General features: G+C 34.9%; 1 protein-coding gene across 2 annotated transcripts in view; it reads right to left on the bottom strand.

Annotated features, from left to right (window-relative positions):
- NAA15 (N-alpha-acetyltransferase 15, NatA auxiliary subunit) overlaps nt 1-19,069 on the bottom strand; it is a 72,550-nt gene that overhangs the window by 28,882 nt on the left and 24,599 nt on the right. For both annotated transcript variants that reach the window (XM_016210190.2, XM_016210189.2), the window contains exons 2-10: nt 15,253-15,337; nt 13,121-13,225; nt 10,710-10,867; nt 9,534-9,668; nt 8,184-8,337; nt 4,395-4,514; nt 2,662-2,757; nt 2,416-2,522; nt 84-156 (exon numbers count right to left, since the gene is read on the bottom strand). In XM_016210190.2, the coding sequence (XP_016065676.1) occupies nt 84-156; nt 2,416-2,522; nt 2,662-2,757; nt 4,395-4,514; nt 8,184-8,337; nt 9,534-9,668; nt 10,710-10,867; nt 13,121-13,225; nt 15,253-15,337 (1,033 nt within the window). The remainder of the gene's footprint in view (nt 1-83; nt 157-2,415; nt 2,523-2,661; nt 2,758-4,394; nt 4,515-8,183; nt 8,338-9,533; nt 9,669-10,709; nt 10,868-13,120; nt 13,226-15,252; nt 15,338-19,069) is intronic.

Below are 19,069 nucleotides of genomic sequence, written 5' to 3'. Positions count from 1 at the left end.
ACAATACTGACCTTATAATTAAGAATTTCATAATACATTAAAAATTTCAAGATATTCTTTTAAACCAAAACTTGAGCACTTACCATTGGGGTTAAATAACCGGCAGCTTTTTAGAGAGGTTTCATAGCCTACTACTAATTCTTCTATGATTGCCACCTGGAGTACAAATAACAAACACACTTTAATGAAAAAATATATATATCTATATAGTTACTATTTCTGTGCAAAATGTGTTTTACTATTAAAGGGCTAAATAAACATTCACGCAACTTTTATAAATCTCTTAACCTATGGATAAAATTTTAAAGCAAGTGCCCAGCCAGTATGACTCAGTTGGTTGAGCGTCATCCCATGTACCAAGAGGTCACCAGTTCAGTTCCCAGTCAGGGTACATGCCAGGGTTGTGGGCTCAATCCCCAGTAGACGGTGTGCAGGAGGCAGCCAATTGATGTTTCTATCTCTCTCCCTCTCACTTCGTCTCTCTCTAAAATCAGTAAAAACATATTTTTAAAAAGTTTAAAAGTAAACCATATATTTTTGAAAGTGTGCATTAAGACCTAACTTTCTAAAACTTTACTGGCAACTCCTTTCCCTGCTAGAAAACAAGCATCGAACTGAACTAGAAATCAGGAAAAGGTTGGAGAGAAAGAGGATAATGTTGGGGATGATTTTTATCTCAGTTTGTTTTTATCTCAAGCCATATAAATAACACTCAAGTTAGCATTTGCTCTTCAAGAATCAAAATTAAATATGTGAAAAGAGAAATTCCGTAAGTAGATGATAGCATCAATGCCCAATTTCATAATCCGGGGGAAAGCATTAATAAAACCAACATGGAACAGTGCCTGGGTTTCTGAAGTTTAGGAGAATGAGTGGCTGTCTAGGTTCTGGTTTCTCCTGAGTAATGACTATACTACTTGTTCCTGGCTTCCTAAGAGCTCTGTGAATACTTTTAATTTATTAATTCCCTTCTTTGCTAATCCACCTATAATGGATTTGTTACTATAGAAGCTCTCTTAAATGACCTCAATTTAACTGATCCAGCAGATTAACACCAGCTCTCTCCATTACCTCAGAAAACTGTGAGGACTGAATGGCCACAGCTAGGTTATTCTGGTGCACCCATGTTCTTCTGCTCCCACAAGTTGAGCTACATGCTTACTAAGTATGTTTTCCCAAACCTGTTTGAATCAGTTGCATTTATTATCATCATTGCAAAACTTAATTTAATACTATGTAAACTTAAGAAATGAGAATAAAAAGAAAGAACTGTTTATATAAGTTGAATACTATGGAAAGACTCGAGGATAAATTAGATATTTTTAACTAATTTATATTTAAAGGAAACAACCATATATACCATAAAAATACACAGGGATTCCACAATTAAGACTGCTTTGCAAGCATCAAGTTCTTACTCTGCCCAAACTCAAAATAACAGACCACATTTTATAAATGTGATTTATGCAAGGAAAAAAAAGCGAAACAGTCATCAATAAAGCCCATGCCATGAGCCTCTCAATAAAAGACTGGCAAATAGTGTACCTTATGTGCTTTAGGTTAGTGTTTAGCATGTTTAATTTGTCCCATCTTTCTGATTCTTCACTGTAACTGATTTTTTTTAATCCAACCAACATGTCTTGATGCCACTGTACTTGCAAGCAAAATAATCTAAATTAAGATCAAAACACCTTCTTAACAAGCATTTGAATATTGTAATATATAGCTAAAAGAGTAACTTAACTTACTGGGACAGCAAATAAATTCTGACAGAATTTTTTTTCTACCAAATAAAAAAGGAGAAAGATTACTAAGCTAAAACTTAGTTTAAAAAAAGAAATCACTTCTGAGTTTTACCATGAGCAGGAATTAGAGAAAATATTGAAGAAATCACTAACTTACCAACTTTTCATATCTACACTGACTTATTAAAGTATACAGAGGAAACAAAAGACAGAGAAAACAAATAAGCACTAAGTTATTTAGCTAAAGTGCCAGGCCGGGCATGGCTCAGCGGTTGAGCATTGACCTAGGATCCAGGAGATAGTGGTTCAATTCCCAGATGCGGTGCCTGCCCAGGTTGTGGGCTCAATCCCCAGTCGGGGGCGTCCAGGAAGGCAGCAGATCAACGATGCTCTCATCACTGATATTTCTCTCTCTCTCTCTCTCTCTCTCTTCTCCCTCTCCCTTCCTCTCTCTGAAATCAATAAAGATATATATATTTTTAAAAAGTTATTTAGCTAAAGAAAGAAGAGGATGAAAAAGAAGAGGCACAGGAGCATTTAAACCACAAGCTAGAAAGACTGATACTAGACCCACAAAATGTGTACTATGTGCAGAGGTAACCAAGAATCAATTATTTCAACTACTAAGCAAAGAAATGAGAGTAAAAAAAAAATTTGTATTTTGCTTTACCTTTTCTTTATCTTTATATAATGACCTCAAAGTATTGAAGACTGGTGGACAACCTTTGCTGAAGTTCATCCTTAAGAACTTATCCAAACATTCCTTAAACTTCTCACCTTGGAAGAAAAAAATCCTGTTGATTTACATGTAACCAGACAACTCTAACAATGCTTACTAATATGCACACTCATATATATAAAACCAAGAAAACTGTAAATCATATAATCATTTTTATTCCTTTGCAATTATTCTCACCAGATAAAAAGTTTAATGGCAGTCTTCTTGGCACCAGTCCCCTGGGATATTTAGTCCAGGCCTCCTCATAAATTTTTAGTCGTTCTAACATATTAGCTGCAGACAAAAAAAAAAATTCTTTTTATATGTAATTTTAACTATTATATTTTTCTAACAAATTACAAATTTCTCAAAGTATATAAAAATTATATTAAACAGAAAATTTGCAGATAGGAAGAAAATTATTTATAATCTAACCACTTAAATGTATCAACAATCATTTCAGAATATTTCCTTCTAATATTTTCTTTCACATTTTAAATACCTATACTCATATAAAACACATAACTTTCTTTATCCTGTTTTGTTCCAGGTAGCCTTTCAAAAGCTGAGGACTGCTGTACTGTAGTTCTGAGAAAGGCTCAATTATTCTATTTCTATGTATGGCTTAACCACTAGCTTCTCCACTATTCTCTTCAACCTCTCCTTTTCTAACTTCTCTCTTCTAATTTACTTTGGAGCTTCTGGATCTGTCCCCTATCTTCCATTTCTCTTTCTTTTATATTTTCTCTTTTACTCTCAGGAGCTTTCCTCAGTTCATCAATCTTCTACTTCACTAATTTTCCCTCAGCTGTGGCCTCTCTTTTATTCAATCTATTAAGATTTTTAAGTCACTAACTGGTTTTCCATTTCCCAGATTCCTAATTGGTACTTTATCATCACTATTCATATTTCATCGCTGCAATTCCTTGTCCTCATCTTAGATTTCTCCATTATCTCTGCTCTCCCTTTTGCTAGCACTAATGATTACCATTCCTGTGCTGGTGTTCCTGGGGTATTAGAACATTCTGTTACAAAGTTTCTCCTGCATACATCAATATATCAGAAATGGATCAGTTCCATCTTGAGGGAAACATCAGATCATCTTGACTGAGGAACAGGCAGGCCTATTTGTAGATGACATGTTTCTGGGTCTGTCCTCACAAGTGGGTTCTGTTCATGGGAGAGGGTGATAGGGGAAAGGGGGGGCGAGCAGGGAAAGGAGAAAAGTCTCTGGACCCAAGTTTACTTGAGTGATAGAAATTTAGTCCCTCTTCCCACATAAGAAAGTGATGTTCTTTCAGCTACATTCACATGTCCCGGGCAAGCCATTCTGCTGTGGCCACAGGTTACCACAGAGTTATGTTTGCTTCTTTCCTTCAGGGAGATCTACATTTCTGTCAATGGAAATTCCCTTTCATGCTTTCGATGCTTCTATATGCATTTGTGAATTTTTAATTTAATTTTTTAAAAGATTTTTAATTGATTTTTAGAGAGAGGAAGAGGGGGCAAGAGAGAGAAACATCGATGTGAGAGCCACACATCAACGGGCTGCCTCCTGTACGCCCACTACCAGGCATTAAGCCTGCAACCCAGGCATGTGCCCTGACTGGGAATCAAACCAGCAACCTTTTGGTGCATGAGATGGCTCCCAACCAACTGATCCACACTGGCCAGGGATGCATTTGTGAATTTTTAAAAGTTGCTTCTAAATTTTTTTCTCAACTATTTCTATGAATTTGCATAGAAGAGAGGTTTCAGAAAATGCCATGTCTGCCATATTAAGTGGAAGTTTGCAAATGTACCTTTGTATGCAGATTCTGATCCAATTCTTAACCACTACTTTTCTAGTTATGTTTTTCAATGAGTTAATAAAATACACGTTAACAAAAGAAGCAATTAAAACTTAGAAAGTAAGTTTTAAACAATGCTACCTGGCTTGAGTGCCTTTTCCAGGCCTTTGTAATAGGCCCAGTTTTCAGGATTTCTCTCCTGTAATCCTCTATAAACATCAGCTGCATCTTCCAAACGACATAATTGCAACAGAAGTTCCCCTGATAAAAAAAAAACAAATTAATTATTTTCTGGTTTTAACTTTTCCTCAAATTTTGAAATCTCTTCAATGTTGGGAAGTGGATGGGTTTGGTATCCTCCTGAGTTCCCAACTCCCTTCAACAAGACTATTTACCATGTAATTTTATGGTCTCTTTTTGAAGTTCATATTTAGAAATACCATTCTTGTCACATCTTCACTTTATTCAGGTATTTGTCTAACTCCACGCTACTTTCTCAAATTCATTGAACACAATTACCAAACCACTGTAGGAACAAATTTAACATCCAAATTAATGACTCAATCTAATACCTTAAACTTATCATCCCTTACCTATAAAACTATTCTGCTGTAGCACTCATATTCATGGCCACATCCCAAACCTGCATTTTCTAGTGCTTCCAACTACCAAATAGGCATCTTGCTTTATGCTGAACTTACTTATCTTCCTTCTTCCTGTCTGACTAATCCTATCCTTCAACCTTATAGAAAAGCCATTCTTTTTTTTTCTTTAGGTCATCTCAGCAACCCACAGACTCACTGCATGTCTTCTCTGGACTGCACTACCAGTCTCATCCCTGAATGGTATCAGCAGCCCCAAGTATCAAAATCAGTCTCAAGACCTTGGATCCCTTATTTAGCAATATTAAGGCCTTGATCATCCCAATTGTTTGCTCCACACCTTCTCACACAAAAAAGCAAAGTCATCAGATGAGTGGGCAGAGGCACTGGTTTCGACAGAAATACATAACTTCATCCTTACACCCTTTGTTCTCACCAGATAATAAAAACAACACTTACTGAGTGCTTACTGTGTGCTAGTGACTTTGAAATGTTTCACATGCATTAACTAACTCAATTCTCAAAACTCTGTCAGTTAGGTTACTATTATTTTCATCATTTTAAAGCAAATAGGACTTAAACTTACTAAGGGTCTTTCGGCTAATCGTTGGAGTTAGGATTTGAGCCCAAGCAATTTGGTTGAAAGAGCGCATATTCTTAATGTCTACATCAGCAGTTCTAACCAAGGGCACTTTTGCCACATTAGGGGACATTCAGCAATATCTGGAGAATTTTTAGTTGTCACAGTAGTAGGAGAGGCGGGGGGGGGGGGTTATCGGATGAGTAGGAGCTAGCAATGCTGCTAAAATTCTGCAACATACAGGAGACTTCCATGCCCAACATCACAGTCCCAAAATCTCAAAAGTGCTGAGGTTGACAACCTGCTCTATATTAATCAAAAGCCTACTTCACTAAGAACATGCAAAATATCCTGCAACTGTTCTCTCCTACGCTATACCCAACCATCCACGTTTCCTTCCCTTAATCTTCTCCCCATTTTCTTTGTAAAAGGAACTGGTAGAATAAGGATTAATGAAACTTTATGCCTAACTATATGTTCACTAACCTATTTCAGAAGTTCTGAAATTATCCTGACCACTTGTTAATAACAATGCCTTTATTACTGGAATTCCCAAAGACTGATAATTCTACTCTCATTTCCCTTCTATTCTCTTTATATACACTGTCCCCAATACCTAATTCACTACAGGTATTCAATACATATTTTATGGAATGAACTGACGGCTCTGTTTCCTATTTTACTGAGAAAATAGAAGCAATTAGAACTCCCAAATGCCCACTAGATCTACATACCTATATACTCTTCCATCTCTTGTTAATGGGAATGAACTACTCATGTTGTTATCTAAGGCTAATCCTTCAGCTTATCCACTAGATCACAAACCCTCTACTGTATCAAATATTCTGTGTCTATTGGGTCATTCTCAAGTAAACATAAGCACCTGATATAAAAAAACCTTTTTCGAATCCTGTAACCCCTTTTATCCATCAGTTTCCCTATACAGCAAAACTTGTGTGAGTCACTTATGCATGCTATCTGCAATTCCTCTACTTTCAATCTCATTTTAATCTATTTGATTTGCCCACGCTTTTATCACCTTCCTTCCAAATGTTCAGAAAGTGCTTTTGTTAAGGTTAACCATGACTTCCAAATTGCTAAAATCCATTGGTAAATTCTGAGTCCTCACCTAACTTGATCTGTCATTCTTCCTCACTAATAAAATTATCAGGAGGAAGAAATGAAACAATTACTTAAAGAGTATTTTGAAAACTGTAGTGTACTTTCATAAAGAAATTGAGGCCTAAGACTTGCCCTTGATCATATAGCTAGTTAGCAGCCAGCCAATCAAGGAACCTGAACTAGTTTTTTTTCCAATCTAGTGATCTTTCCATTAAGTCATAAATCTCCTCCTTTTATAACTAATAGACCATTAAGGGATGACAACTCAAATAAAGAGAACTGTTCAGGATCTATAGTTCATAACTGAAGTCCAGGAACCTTAAACTTCCATTTTTTTCTTGCCAGTAGCAATATCATCTGCTCAAAGTCCATCTGGCAAATAATGGCTACCTCCAGTATGCACACAGATACTACAGTTTTCTTGTGTTCAACTTTAAGAGGAGCCAATGAGCCCGGTCGGCATAGCTCAGAGGTTGAGCATCGACCTATGATCTGGGAGATCACCTATTCGATTCCTGGTCAGGGTACATGCCCAGGTTGCGGGCTCTATCCCCAGTAGGGGGCATGTAGGGGGCATGCAGGAGGCAGCCGATCAATGACTCATCATTGATGTTTCTAGCTCTCTCTCCCTCTCCCTTCCTGTTTCTGAAATGAATAAAATCATATTTAAAAAAAAAAAAAAAGGAGCCAATGGAATTTGAAATCAGCAAATTTCAGTTCCCTAGACTAACAAGGGCAAAGCAACATTTTAGATGATAATTCCTAGAAAGTACTTGTATTTTCAATTATTTGTCATTCTTCTTTCATTTTCCATTATCAATTCAAGTTTTAAAACTATAAGACTCCTTTTTCTCAGCCCTCTAATAAACAACAGCATTAAAGATCTTTATTTAAAGATCTACCCGGCCCAGCCGGGTATGGCTCAGCAGTAGAGCATTGACCTAGGATCCAGGCCATCAGGGTTCGATTCCCGGTCAGGGCACATGCCCGGGCTGCAGGCTGCAGCCGATCAATGACTCTCTCATCACTGATGTTTCTCTCTCTCTCTCCCCCTCTCCTTTCCTCTCTCTGAAGTCAATAAAAGATATATTTTAAAAAATAAATAAAGATCTACCCCTCCTATTGCAATCCACACATATAAACTCAAATATCTGGTTTCGATTCATGTTCTTTCTATGTCCAGATAAACTATAAAGAACTTTAGGAATGTCCCATATATTTTAGTGAATCTATAGGTAGATTTTTTTATATAAGAAATCTGGTGTACACATTGTTTTGCCAATAGATGACTCTAAGAAATTTAATCCTATGTCTTATAAAACGACTTATAAAACGACTGCCTCTTGTGTTTTGATCAAAGCCTACAATATTTTAAGATCAAAAACACTTTATTTAAAGAAACATATTGAGTCGCTTCATTCAATAATTTTTATTGTTCACAATTTTTACCTATATCAACAATATTCATTGTTTAAATGTATATTTTCCCAGACTAAAAATTATTCAAATGGGTTTTCTATCATCAAAAAATTATTATATGCAATTATCAACAGCAACTAGACTTTTAGCCTTGCTCTTTGTTATAATTAAATACTAGAATAAATGACATTCTTTTAAAAAAAATACCTTTGGTTTCTTCTACAGCAAGTTTATCACAAATCTGCTTTTCATAGGTACAAAGATGTTCCAGAGCTTCTCTATAGAGACCTGCTTCCCGAAGAACTTGATTCTGATATAAAAGGAGTTCACTATATTCATAATCCACTTTATCAGGGGATGTCTATATATGGATATAAGGAATATTAACAATAAGAATTTTGTTTTCATATTAGAAAATTGTTTATACACGTTCAAATACATACAAATAGTCTAAGGATACTATCTGATTGATAAACTCATTTTTTTAAGATTAATAAATATCTGTCTAGGGAGCAAATAAGTATAATGACAGTATTAACTTATAACCCACTAAGAATCCATAAGTCCTTACATATAATAAGTAGGGGGAAAGGAAAGCTCTTACTTAACAGGAGAATGTCAAATAATAAATCTAGAAGGAATAAGAGAAAATCACCACTTTGCAACTACCAATGAAACAGTAGATTCAAGCAATAATTATAATCAATAAATGCTAAAGCTAGTGGTAAAATTTGATGAAGAACAGGCTACTCATAGTCTCAAATTGTTTATTAAAAACAAAGAGAAAAATAAGGAAAAATTAAGTTTATAGTGAAGAAACCTAATAGACACCACCTTAACCAAGTGATCAAATAGAACAGACAGACATCATGTGCCTCTTAATGTGATGGGCGGAGAAGAGCTCAACATTACTCTGTGGTTTCCTGCCAAAAACACATAACTATATCTAATTATGAGGAACCACCAAACAAATCCAAATTGATGGACATTCTACAAGAGCACTGCCCTATACTCTTCAGAAATATCAATGTCATGAAATACAAGTAAAGTCTTCAAAACTTCAAAAGAATAAAAGAGACCAAAGAGAAATGATAAGCAAATGCAAGGCATGATTCTAAAGTGGATTCTGAAATGGAGAAAAAAAAATTCTAGAAAGGATATACACAATAAATTTTGAAAATGGGCTATGGTTTAGTCTATCAATGTTAAATTTTCTAATTTTTAAATTATATAGTACTATCTATAGAGTTCACAACTACCAAGTTATTCTTAGGAAATACAACACTGAAGCATTTAGGAATAAAAGAGCATTATGTCTGCATGTACTCCCAAGTGTTTATTTAAATAAATAGATACAGGGATTATAAAGTAAATGAGTCAAATATTAAAATGAGTAATGTGTGCAAACGCCTCTATAAAATTTTTTGCATACTAGCAACTTTTCTCTAAGTTTGAAACTATTTCAAAATAAAAAGTTAGCAAGTCTATGTACACTTATTTCTTTTAGTTATATTTAGAATTGGACCTAGTTTACTAGGTCTGGCTTCTGAGTGTTACCTGTTGTGTTTTCCTAAATTCTTCTAAAATCTTTGCTGCCATTTCATAATCTTCTAATAAGTGGTAAGCAATAGCGTAACCAATCCATGATGCTCTCTGGGCAGGTCGAAGCTGAAGTAATTGATATCTTGTTTCCTTTAAGGTGAGGGGAAAACTTTTTCTTAGGTTTACGGTGAAAGCAAATGCTCCTTAAAAAGACCATATTAATTCCTCATAACACTGAGCAATTTTGCAACACAATGCTGGGAATAATAATAGAAAACAGTTTCAAACATCCATATTGTGTAGCTTTACAGAAGCAAAAATTATGTTAGGAAGCACAATTAAGTCCTGGCCTGTGTGGTTCAGTTGGTTGGAGCATCATCCAGTGTACTGAAAGGCCTTGGGTTCAATTCCTGGTCAGGGCACCTACCCAGGTTTCAGGTTTGATCCCCAATCTGGGTGTGTACAGGAGGCAGCCGGTTGATGTTTCTCTCTCAAATCAATTAAAAAACAAAACCAAAAAAAAATCAAAACATTTTCTCAGGTGAGGATTTAAAAAAACAAACAAAAAAGCACAATGAAGACTCCAAGGTAATCTTATAATTTTTAAAAAAGTTATGACCAGGTACTCTTCATTATTTCCTGATTTACTAACTCTAAGAAAAGACAGGATGGCAAAGACAGCACAAAGAAAAACATTTTTAAAAAGACAATGCCTAACTACTGAATTAAGATCTGTAGAAAACAATTCAGCAGGTACTACATGGGAAAAAGAGAGGAACGAAATAATCTAATAGAATATTTAAGAGTTAAAATGTAGCTACAAAGACAAAATATTAGTTTCAATGAAGGTAAAAATAAGAAACAGAAAAAATTTGCTTCCCAGAAAAATGGAACAACTACAGTTACATGTTAATAACAGAAAAAAGCATTGCCTATTTGAGGAATATTAATGTTAATTTTCACTGAACTAACTAAATCCTATACAGTAATCTAACTCTGCTTCACAGTAAAATAATTTATTTTTAAAATCTGATTAGTCCAGTCATAAACACAATCGCTACTGGAGGAGGGGGTAAGATCTGAATAAATTCTTTTAAAAAATAGAAAATTTTGTTATCAGAAAGTACTCAAAAAGATTTATATTTTAACAATATTTTCCCCTAGAATAAAAAAATTCTCTATTTTACTTACCCTGTAACCCTCAAGATCTCGCATTTGAATCTGTAGTAAAGAAAGGTCCCTTAAGATTTGAAGATTGTCTTTATCCCATTTTAGGGCATTTCTGTAACACTTAATGGCTTCATCATATTTCTTATCTGACCTCTGGAGAAGGCCATAAACATGCCAACCTAAAAGATTTAGTTAAGGATACAACCTAAAGGATTTAGTTAAGTCAAGAAATAATAGTCCAGTAATAATCTCCAGGAAACTCAGAGAACTATAGCTATTTATAAAATTACAAGCATTAAATAAAAAGGAGATAATACAAAGTTTTCAGAAGGTGATTTAATACAACGGAAAATAATACAGCTTTTCGAGCCAGAGAAAACAGGTCTAGCCTGCCTTGTTAGCTCTATGACCTTGGATAAGTTATTTAGTCTGGCTATGTTTCCTCAATTATAGAATGTAAATAGAAAGTCTTTAAAGCAAAGCATAGTAGTTTAGTGACTAATTGAAATAACACATATCAAGTGCTCACTGGCTGGCATCAAACAAATGCTCAATAAATATTTGCTAATTTCTAAAGAAAAAAGAGGGAATGGGTATCCATGACATATAATTATTTTAAATCATGTATATTTTCTTTAGCTAACAAGGTCATTAGGAGAGAACCCTTAGTGCAGTACAAAGTTCCTAAAAATCAACCACATATAAAATAAAAATATTCATTCAACAAATATTAAAATTTCTTAATAATTAGGATGGTAGATGACCCAAATGTGCAATCTCCTGCATGCAAAGAACTTAGAGTCTAAGAGACACAGATAGGTAAGCAAAATTACATGTTGTAAAAAGAAATGGAATAAAGGGGGAAAATAAGTAATTCCACTTCCTTAATACAGGTACTTTTCACTTTAGATCTTGATTACTCTGACAGTCACCCATCCACCCACCTTCAGTTCTGTCTGCTTTTATTCTCTCCTGCCAAAGTAACCTTTCTAAAACATACATAATCAAAAGAAAAAAATCCACTCCCCTTTCCAGAAATTTATACAAGTTTCTCTTTCAGGTCAGGTTCAAATTTTTCCATCTAACAACTTTTAACCAGGGATCCTCAACAGAGTAGTAAAATATAGACTGTTTAGGGTGCCACATATAAATAAAAATACATATTTAATATTATAAAATTTTACTTGAAAAAGTGTTTTCATAATTATGAATGACAAAGTAAAGATTAAAATATTCTCAGTTGGTTGGAACATGGTTTTAAAAAGCCTAAAACACACTACCCTTTATAATCTGGCCCCCATTATCTACCTTCCCATGTCTGCCCATTTCAATCACCTCTTGAGCACTGTAACACCTTTTAACTGCCTCTAACCTTCACCTCCTAAAAACCTACCCTCTCAAGGAGTCTTGTGTCCATCAAGAAGAGCTCAATTACATAAATCATGGCAAATAACATATAGAACACTATGCAATCATTAAAAATGATAAAAAGATAGCTACAACCATCTTAGTCTTTGCTCACCTTTTTAGTCTGGTTATTCCTGACTCACTCACTTTTGCTTTGCTGGGATAGTGATAATTTTTGTACACACACTAACATTTCATGTAATACTTAGAAATGTTCTGTATATGCTTCTAATAAGTATCTTCTTCCTTCACTAGACTAAGTTCCTCAAGAGCAAAATCCCTATCAATTCTTAGTTTGTAATACACTATAGCAGGGGCCTGGTAAACACTTGAAAATCTGCTAAGTGTTTCAGCACTTAAAATTCTGTTTGCCCACAAAATAGGCAAGAAAATATTTGTTTAAAAACTATTTAATAAATAGCAATCCACAATTTTTTCTTCTATCTTCCCTCAGACATTTGTACTTGCTGCTACCCTCATACTTCCCTGAATAAAATAAAATTTATCTAGTATAGTAATTAGCATTATCAGGGACATTATTAAGCATCATTCAATCTTTACAACCTACAGTGAGGTAGTTCTGATCACCCTCATTTTACACATAAGGAAAACAGGCCCTAAGATCACAGCCAGAAAGAAGGTGAGCTGGGATTCAAACCTAAGTGAAGCATTCTCCTAAACTTGTGCTCTTCATCAGTGCACTATATTGCCTCTAAAATTCCTCAGCGTACACCCTTCTTAAATTTATGATCATGACGAAGTCTGCAGGGTGCCTTCTCTTTGAAGCACAGGAAGAGCTTTCATAAGTATTTTAAAAAGGCAAATCCACTAATCTGTAAACAGATATGTTAGAACATGGTAACCATGTAAAAGTGTCCCCTGAATGGAGGCAGTTGCTACTATTCAATTTAAGAATCATCTCCTCTGCAGTTACATGGTAAGAAGAATATAAAACCATCAACTCCCAAACTACTGCCACTCAAGACATCCCAATCCAATCCTTACATATATCTCAAAAAGGATACACACATGACTCTTCAAGTCATTTCTCAAACCTCTACGCACCAATTCATAAGCTTCTTCCTTTTTACCCAAACAGTTCAATGTTAATCCTTTCATAGCCAGGGTTTCTATTTTTTTTTTTTTTAAATAAGAAAAGATAGGAAAAAGAAAGGAATTAAACATTAAAAATAATTGACAACAAAAAAGGCAACCATAACCTCAAAAACAAATGTTACATTACCCTAAGAACTGAAGACTATTGGGAAATTTTACAGGTTTGCACAGAATTAAAAATATTTAAAAAACCTACAAACCAAGTTAAAGCACATTTCTATACTCCAGGCCTCCATAGATTTTGATTTTTCAGATAAAAAGTACAAAAATGCATTAATATCTGGTAATTCATATGCTAACAAGATACACATAGCTCTATTATCATTCTTCAGGGGAATTCTATAGAATGACCTTATACAATGACTCCTTAAAGTATGGAAAACTTTATCGCAAAACAGACTTTACTTCTTTGAACCCAAGATACATAAAGATTAAAATTACTGTTCAATGATTAAAACATACACATAAATTATATACATACACATTTCTGATTTTCATCAATTTCATTCTTTTACAATGATTTTCTAGATACTATTAAATATACAAGTAAAAGAAGATATCACACTCCTGTCACAATCAAGAGATTAAGATTAAAAGAGAGAGTTGAGGGCAATATTAAGTTTTCAAAAAAGAAAAAAAATTCTAACTTTATAATATATATTTTATGATGTACAAAGGAATAAAAATATTCATTATAATGTATTTGCCTAACTCTTAGGACTAAAACTTAGAATTTATAGAAAAATTACCTATGAATAAAAGATAAGGTTCAAAGGTATTATCCTGAGGAAAAAAACCATTTATAGGAAAATGCAGATAAAGAAATGGAAGCAAAAAAGAAGGTAGAATCATGTACAAATTGTTATAAATCATGTATATAATAAAAAGGAAGCAAACAAATATATTTGGCAAAAAGCCAAATTAGCAAGGTACCATAAAAAGTAGCCCTTTGTTGTCAAAAAAGTAAAATATATTCTTAAAAGTTTTACCAAACATCTTGAAGTTCCTTAATTAATGAAACCCCAGGTTGCCATTAAGTTTAAGACAAACCATCATTTTACATACTGTTAAAAAATATTTTCAATTAAATTATGATACTTCATTTGCAACCTGATTTCAGAGATGTTAAAATGAGGAGAAATTGCATTTTAGAACAATGAAATTTGGTACTCTGTTGTACTGAAACTGTCATAACATTACTAACAGTTACATGACCAGTATGCATACTTTAGAAATAAACAACCTAATACCCAGCTGCCAGCAAAAAAATATTCTTAACAATGTTAAAAAACAATGTTATTATTTTAGTGAAAGTATGCAAAACAAAGCTAATACAAAATTATTACTTTCTCCCTCTTCAGAACTGAGGACACTATCAAATTAATTACCAAAGAGCGCTGTTTCCTAACTGCACAAATCTGACCTGTGAAAGCTTATTTTTCCTTTGCCTCATCTCAAATTTAGCTAAACACTCACTCTTCCTCCCCTTACTCTACAAACATCTCACCGTTGAATCTTCTACCCTCAAATAGGCAAAAGCTGAAAGGCAAAAAAAACCTTTCAGAACATTACAATATACCAATCATGCGTTAAATATGATTGTTTTGAAAAACTAATTAAGACACAATGCTAAATAAAAAGGTGTTGGTTCATCTACAAAGAACCAAATGGACACTTTCTGAATAAGTTATTATGAGGAATAAAATTCCCCAACTCAACCAAAATTGTAAAATGAATTTTTCTTACAACATATTAAGTAAATTTACTTATTAAATTAAATAAGTATATTTGTTCTACTAAGTACTTCTGCCTTTCCTACCACGCTTATTTTCAAAATAGGAGTAAGTCAGAACTCAAGTAGAATGTGTGTATCATTTTCTTGACACTAAATTCAAAATATAGGAGTCAAGGATAAGCAAGCCCATTCTCTCTGGAAAATAGTTAAGGCAGCTGGGAGTGATGTAACCCAGATAAATGAAGCCAGACAAGTAAGCAAAGCTTTACGTACTTACACTTACAAGTATACAGCATTTACACTTACCTCCATGTTCTGCAAATTTGGGATTAGAGAGGATTTGTTTACAGAATTTCAACCCATTTCTATACTGTTTATGCTCATAACATCTCTGTCAAGGCAAGAAAAAAAAATTGAGTTTAGCAAGAAATGCAAAAAGTTTAAATTCAATGCTAAATTTTTGATTCTGTTAAATACAACAGAATAATCAAATGTTATTTCCATATTCCCCTAAATCCCACTAAAAGCAGGTAAAAAAATACAAATGATTTGCCCAACCAGTGTGGCTCAGTGGTTGAGCGTCACCCCATGAACCAAGAGGTCACTGGTTCAATTCCAGGTCGGGGCACAAGCCGGGGTTGCAAGCTAGATCACCAGTGGGAGATGGGGGGTGGGGGCATGCAGGAGGCGGCCAATTGGTGTTTCTCTCATCAATGTTTCTCTCTCTCTGTCCCTTTCCCTTCCTCTCTAAAATAAAAAGCAAAACAAAATATTTCTTTAAAAAAATACAGAAGGTTCAAATACAGAAAGTAAAGCAAAACAAAGGGACAGAGTCCAGCTGGCATTGCTCAGTGGTTGTGCACTGACCTATGATCAACATCAAGGTTTGATTCTGGTCAGGGCACATGCCCAGGTTGCAGGATCGATCCCCAGTAGAGGGCCTGCAGAAGGCAGCCAATCAATGACTCTCTCATCACTGAGGTTTCTCTCTCTCTCCCTCTCTCTTCCTCTTTCTGAAATCAATAAAGATGTATTAAAAACAAAAACAAAAAACAAAGGGACCAAATATAGGTTAGGAAAAATAAAATCATCAGCTTACTTCAACAAGTGTTACATAAAGTGAAAATTGAAAACAAGTAAAACTGTAGAAATTATATTTCAAAATAACATTTCCTTTTTAACTGAAGGAAAGAAGTCTCTCAAGCTGCAAAGCGACAATAAAGTGAGTGCAAAATAATGAAGAATAATAATAAAGACCCACACCATGACACATCATAATGAAATTTCAAAGCCCAAAAAGAAAGAAAAGGTCCTTAAAAACTTTCAGGGAGAGAAAAAAACAACATATAAAAAGGATCTGTAATCATAATGACACTGAACTTTTATTCCATAGTAATAACAGAATATTGCTGAAAGGCAGAAACTATACACAGCCTTCAAAATTCAGTGTGAAATTAAGTTTCAACCTAGAATTCTATACCCAGCCAAATTATCAATCAAGTACATGAGTAATGTGACATTTTAAGGCTTCTCAGAAAGCTAAAATTTTATTTCTAGGTACTTTCCCTTAGAAAGCTGTTAAAAAGAATCAAAACAAATTTAACAAGACGACATGGAACTTAGTAAATGAGGAATCTAATGCAGAAAAAAGAACTAGAGAACAACTACTTCAAAATGAAACAGGAAGCCAAAGGCCATCATGGAATAAGTTTCTAGCAAGGGCAAAAATGGAACTGATGTACTTCATAATATGGAATATATTAATTATAAGCACATGATAGAAGTAGAGGCACATTTTGGGGAAAAGCAACAGGTCTACAGAAAATCAGGCAACTGCATAAATGAGACAGTATTAACTCCAGGACAAATAAAGGCTTATATAAGAAAGGAAGTGTGGTCTCAGTGTAATATTTGGCTTAACAGTGAAGAACACATACATAAATATAAAAATGTAAATATTAAGTACTGATTTACCAAAATATTGTGATATGAGGTAATGAAGAAAAGGAAGTGGGCAAACATGGTATTGACGAAGTTCTAAGTCCTCATTTTCCATAACCAAAAGTCAATAAATGCCCAACACCATGGCTGGTGTGGATTAGTGGTTAGAGCATCAGCCTGTGCACCAAAGGGTCAGAGGTTCAATTCCCCGTCAAGTGCATGTACCTGAGTTGCAGCTTTGATCCCGGACCGGGGTGCGTGCAGGAAGCAACTGATTGATGTGTCTGTCTCATACTAATGTTTCTCTCTCTCTCTCTCTTTCCTTCCTCTCCCTCTCTCTCTCCCTCCCTCCCTCCATCTTTCCACTCTCTCTAAAAATCAATGGAAAAAATATTCTCGGGTGAGGATTAACAACAACAACAAAAAGTCATGTATCAAGAAATAGTGATATATTGTTAAACAATAGAAAGCAAATACCAGAGAAAATGGCTACAAGGACTGAGGGTGCTTAATTCTGGAGTGGGAAGGGATGAGTGGCAGAGGGGAAAACAACTTTTTTTATCATTTGACTTTTAGGTATCAATATGTGCTTTCATAACAATTATTTTTTAAATCATTGCACTTGTTACAGAAAAAAAATAAAACCCTGCTCCTAAAAGACAATGATAATCCATGCCAGAATTCACTGTCATAAGTTTAAACACATTTTACTCACAACTTTTTTTAAAAAAATATATATCTTTATTGATTTCAGAGAGAGGGAGAGAGAGGGAGAGAGACAGTTGAAACATCAATGATGAGAGAGTAGTCATTGATTGGCTGGGGATGGAGCCTGCAACCCGGGCATGTGCCCTGACCGGGAACTGAACCATGATCTCCTAGATCCTAGGTCGATGCTCAACCACTGAGCCACGTCCGGCCAGGCTACTTACAATTTTTGAAATAATATATTCATAATCTGGGAGAGATAGTTAATGAAAAGGTGACAAAATGATAGAAAAATGCATAGTAACTTTTTACATGTAACATTAAGAAACCAACTGCTTAAAGTTCAATGCAACAGGCAACTATAGAGTTGTTCTATACCAACTATGTACTTACCATCTTTTGTTTGTTGTTTCATACCTCAAACCTAATACATCCAAAACACAACTGATTTTCCCCCAGAATCTATTCTTTACGAAGTCTTTACCATCTCAGTAGATACTCTCCCCTCAACTCATCCAATCAGATGATGATGATGCAAAAAAACTAATTATCCTTGGTCCTTTATTTCCCTCATACTTCCATCCTCTAGTAGGTCCCATCAGTCCCAGTTTCTCTGCAACTGTTTCCTAACTTTCTACCCCTCCCACAATCAACTAAGCACTCAGCAGGCTGAGTGACCAGGGGCATAAGAGAGAGGGGAAAGCAGAAGCTGTATCTTGGTAGCTATCATTAACAGAATATAACCAAAGAAACACAACACTAAGCAACTAAACTTAGTGTTCCTATTCACTTATCAGAAAGCCTAAAAATAATGTTTTTCTTACATAACTATAACAACAGTAAAAACCATTAAAGGAAACTATGATGAAAAGACTAGGCTAGTTAAAAAGGGACACCCGAGCAGGGCCAGCGTGACTCAGCATTTGAGCACTGACCTATGATCCAGGAGATCAGGGTTCAATTTCCCGTCAGGGCACATGCCCGGGTTGCAGGTTCGATCCCCAGCAGGGGGCGGGCAGGAGGCAGCTGATCAATGACTGGCTCATCATTGGGGTTTCGATCTCTCTCTCTCCCTCTCCCTTCCTCTCTCTGAAATCGATAAAGTTTTTTTTAAAAAGAAGCATTCCATTTGTCACTGTTTTCTGGAAAAAACATATATACAAAGAACAGTTTAAGTTCACTGTTCTTAAAACCCTCAATTAGCTTTCTGAAAACTTATTTCTATAAAAATGTATTAAGAGACCTACCACTTTTAGCTATGATGGAATGAGGCTGAACCTGGCCTTCTCCAATAACAACAAAACTGGACAAAATGTATGAAATAACTGTTGTCAGACACTGGACAACAGGCAGGGCCGGACTGTGAACCATGTGAAATGGGGAGAAAAAAACATGATAAACTTAGAAATTCCACCGCAATATAGATCACAGCACAGGAAGAAGAATCCCAGGCAGACCACAGTAGTCCACACAG

The sequence above is a fragment of the Miniopterus natalensis genome, chromosome 4 (assembly GCF_054644295.1).
Source record: "Miniopterus natalensis isolate mMinNat1 chromosome 4, mMinNat1.hap1, whole genome shotgun sequence".
NCBI lineage: Eukaryota > Metazoa > Chordata > Mammalia > Chiroptera > Miniopteridae > Miniopterus > Miniopterus natalensis.
Note: the sequence above shows the minus strand (reverse complement) of the source record. Positions and strands in the feature narration are given on the sequence as shown.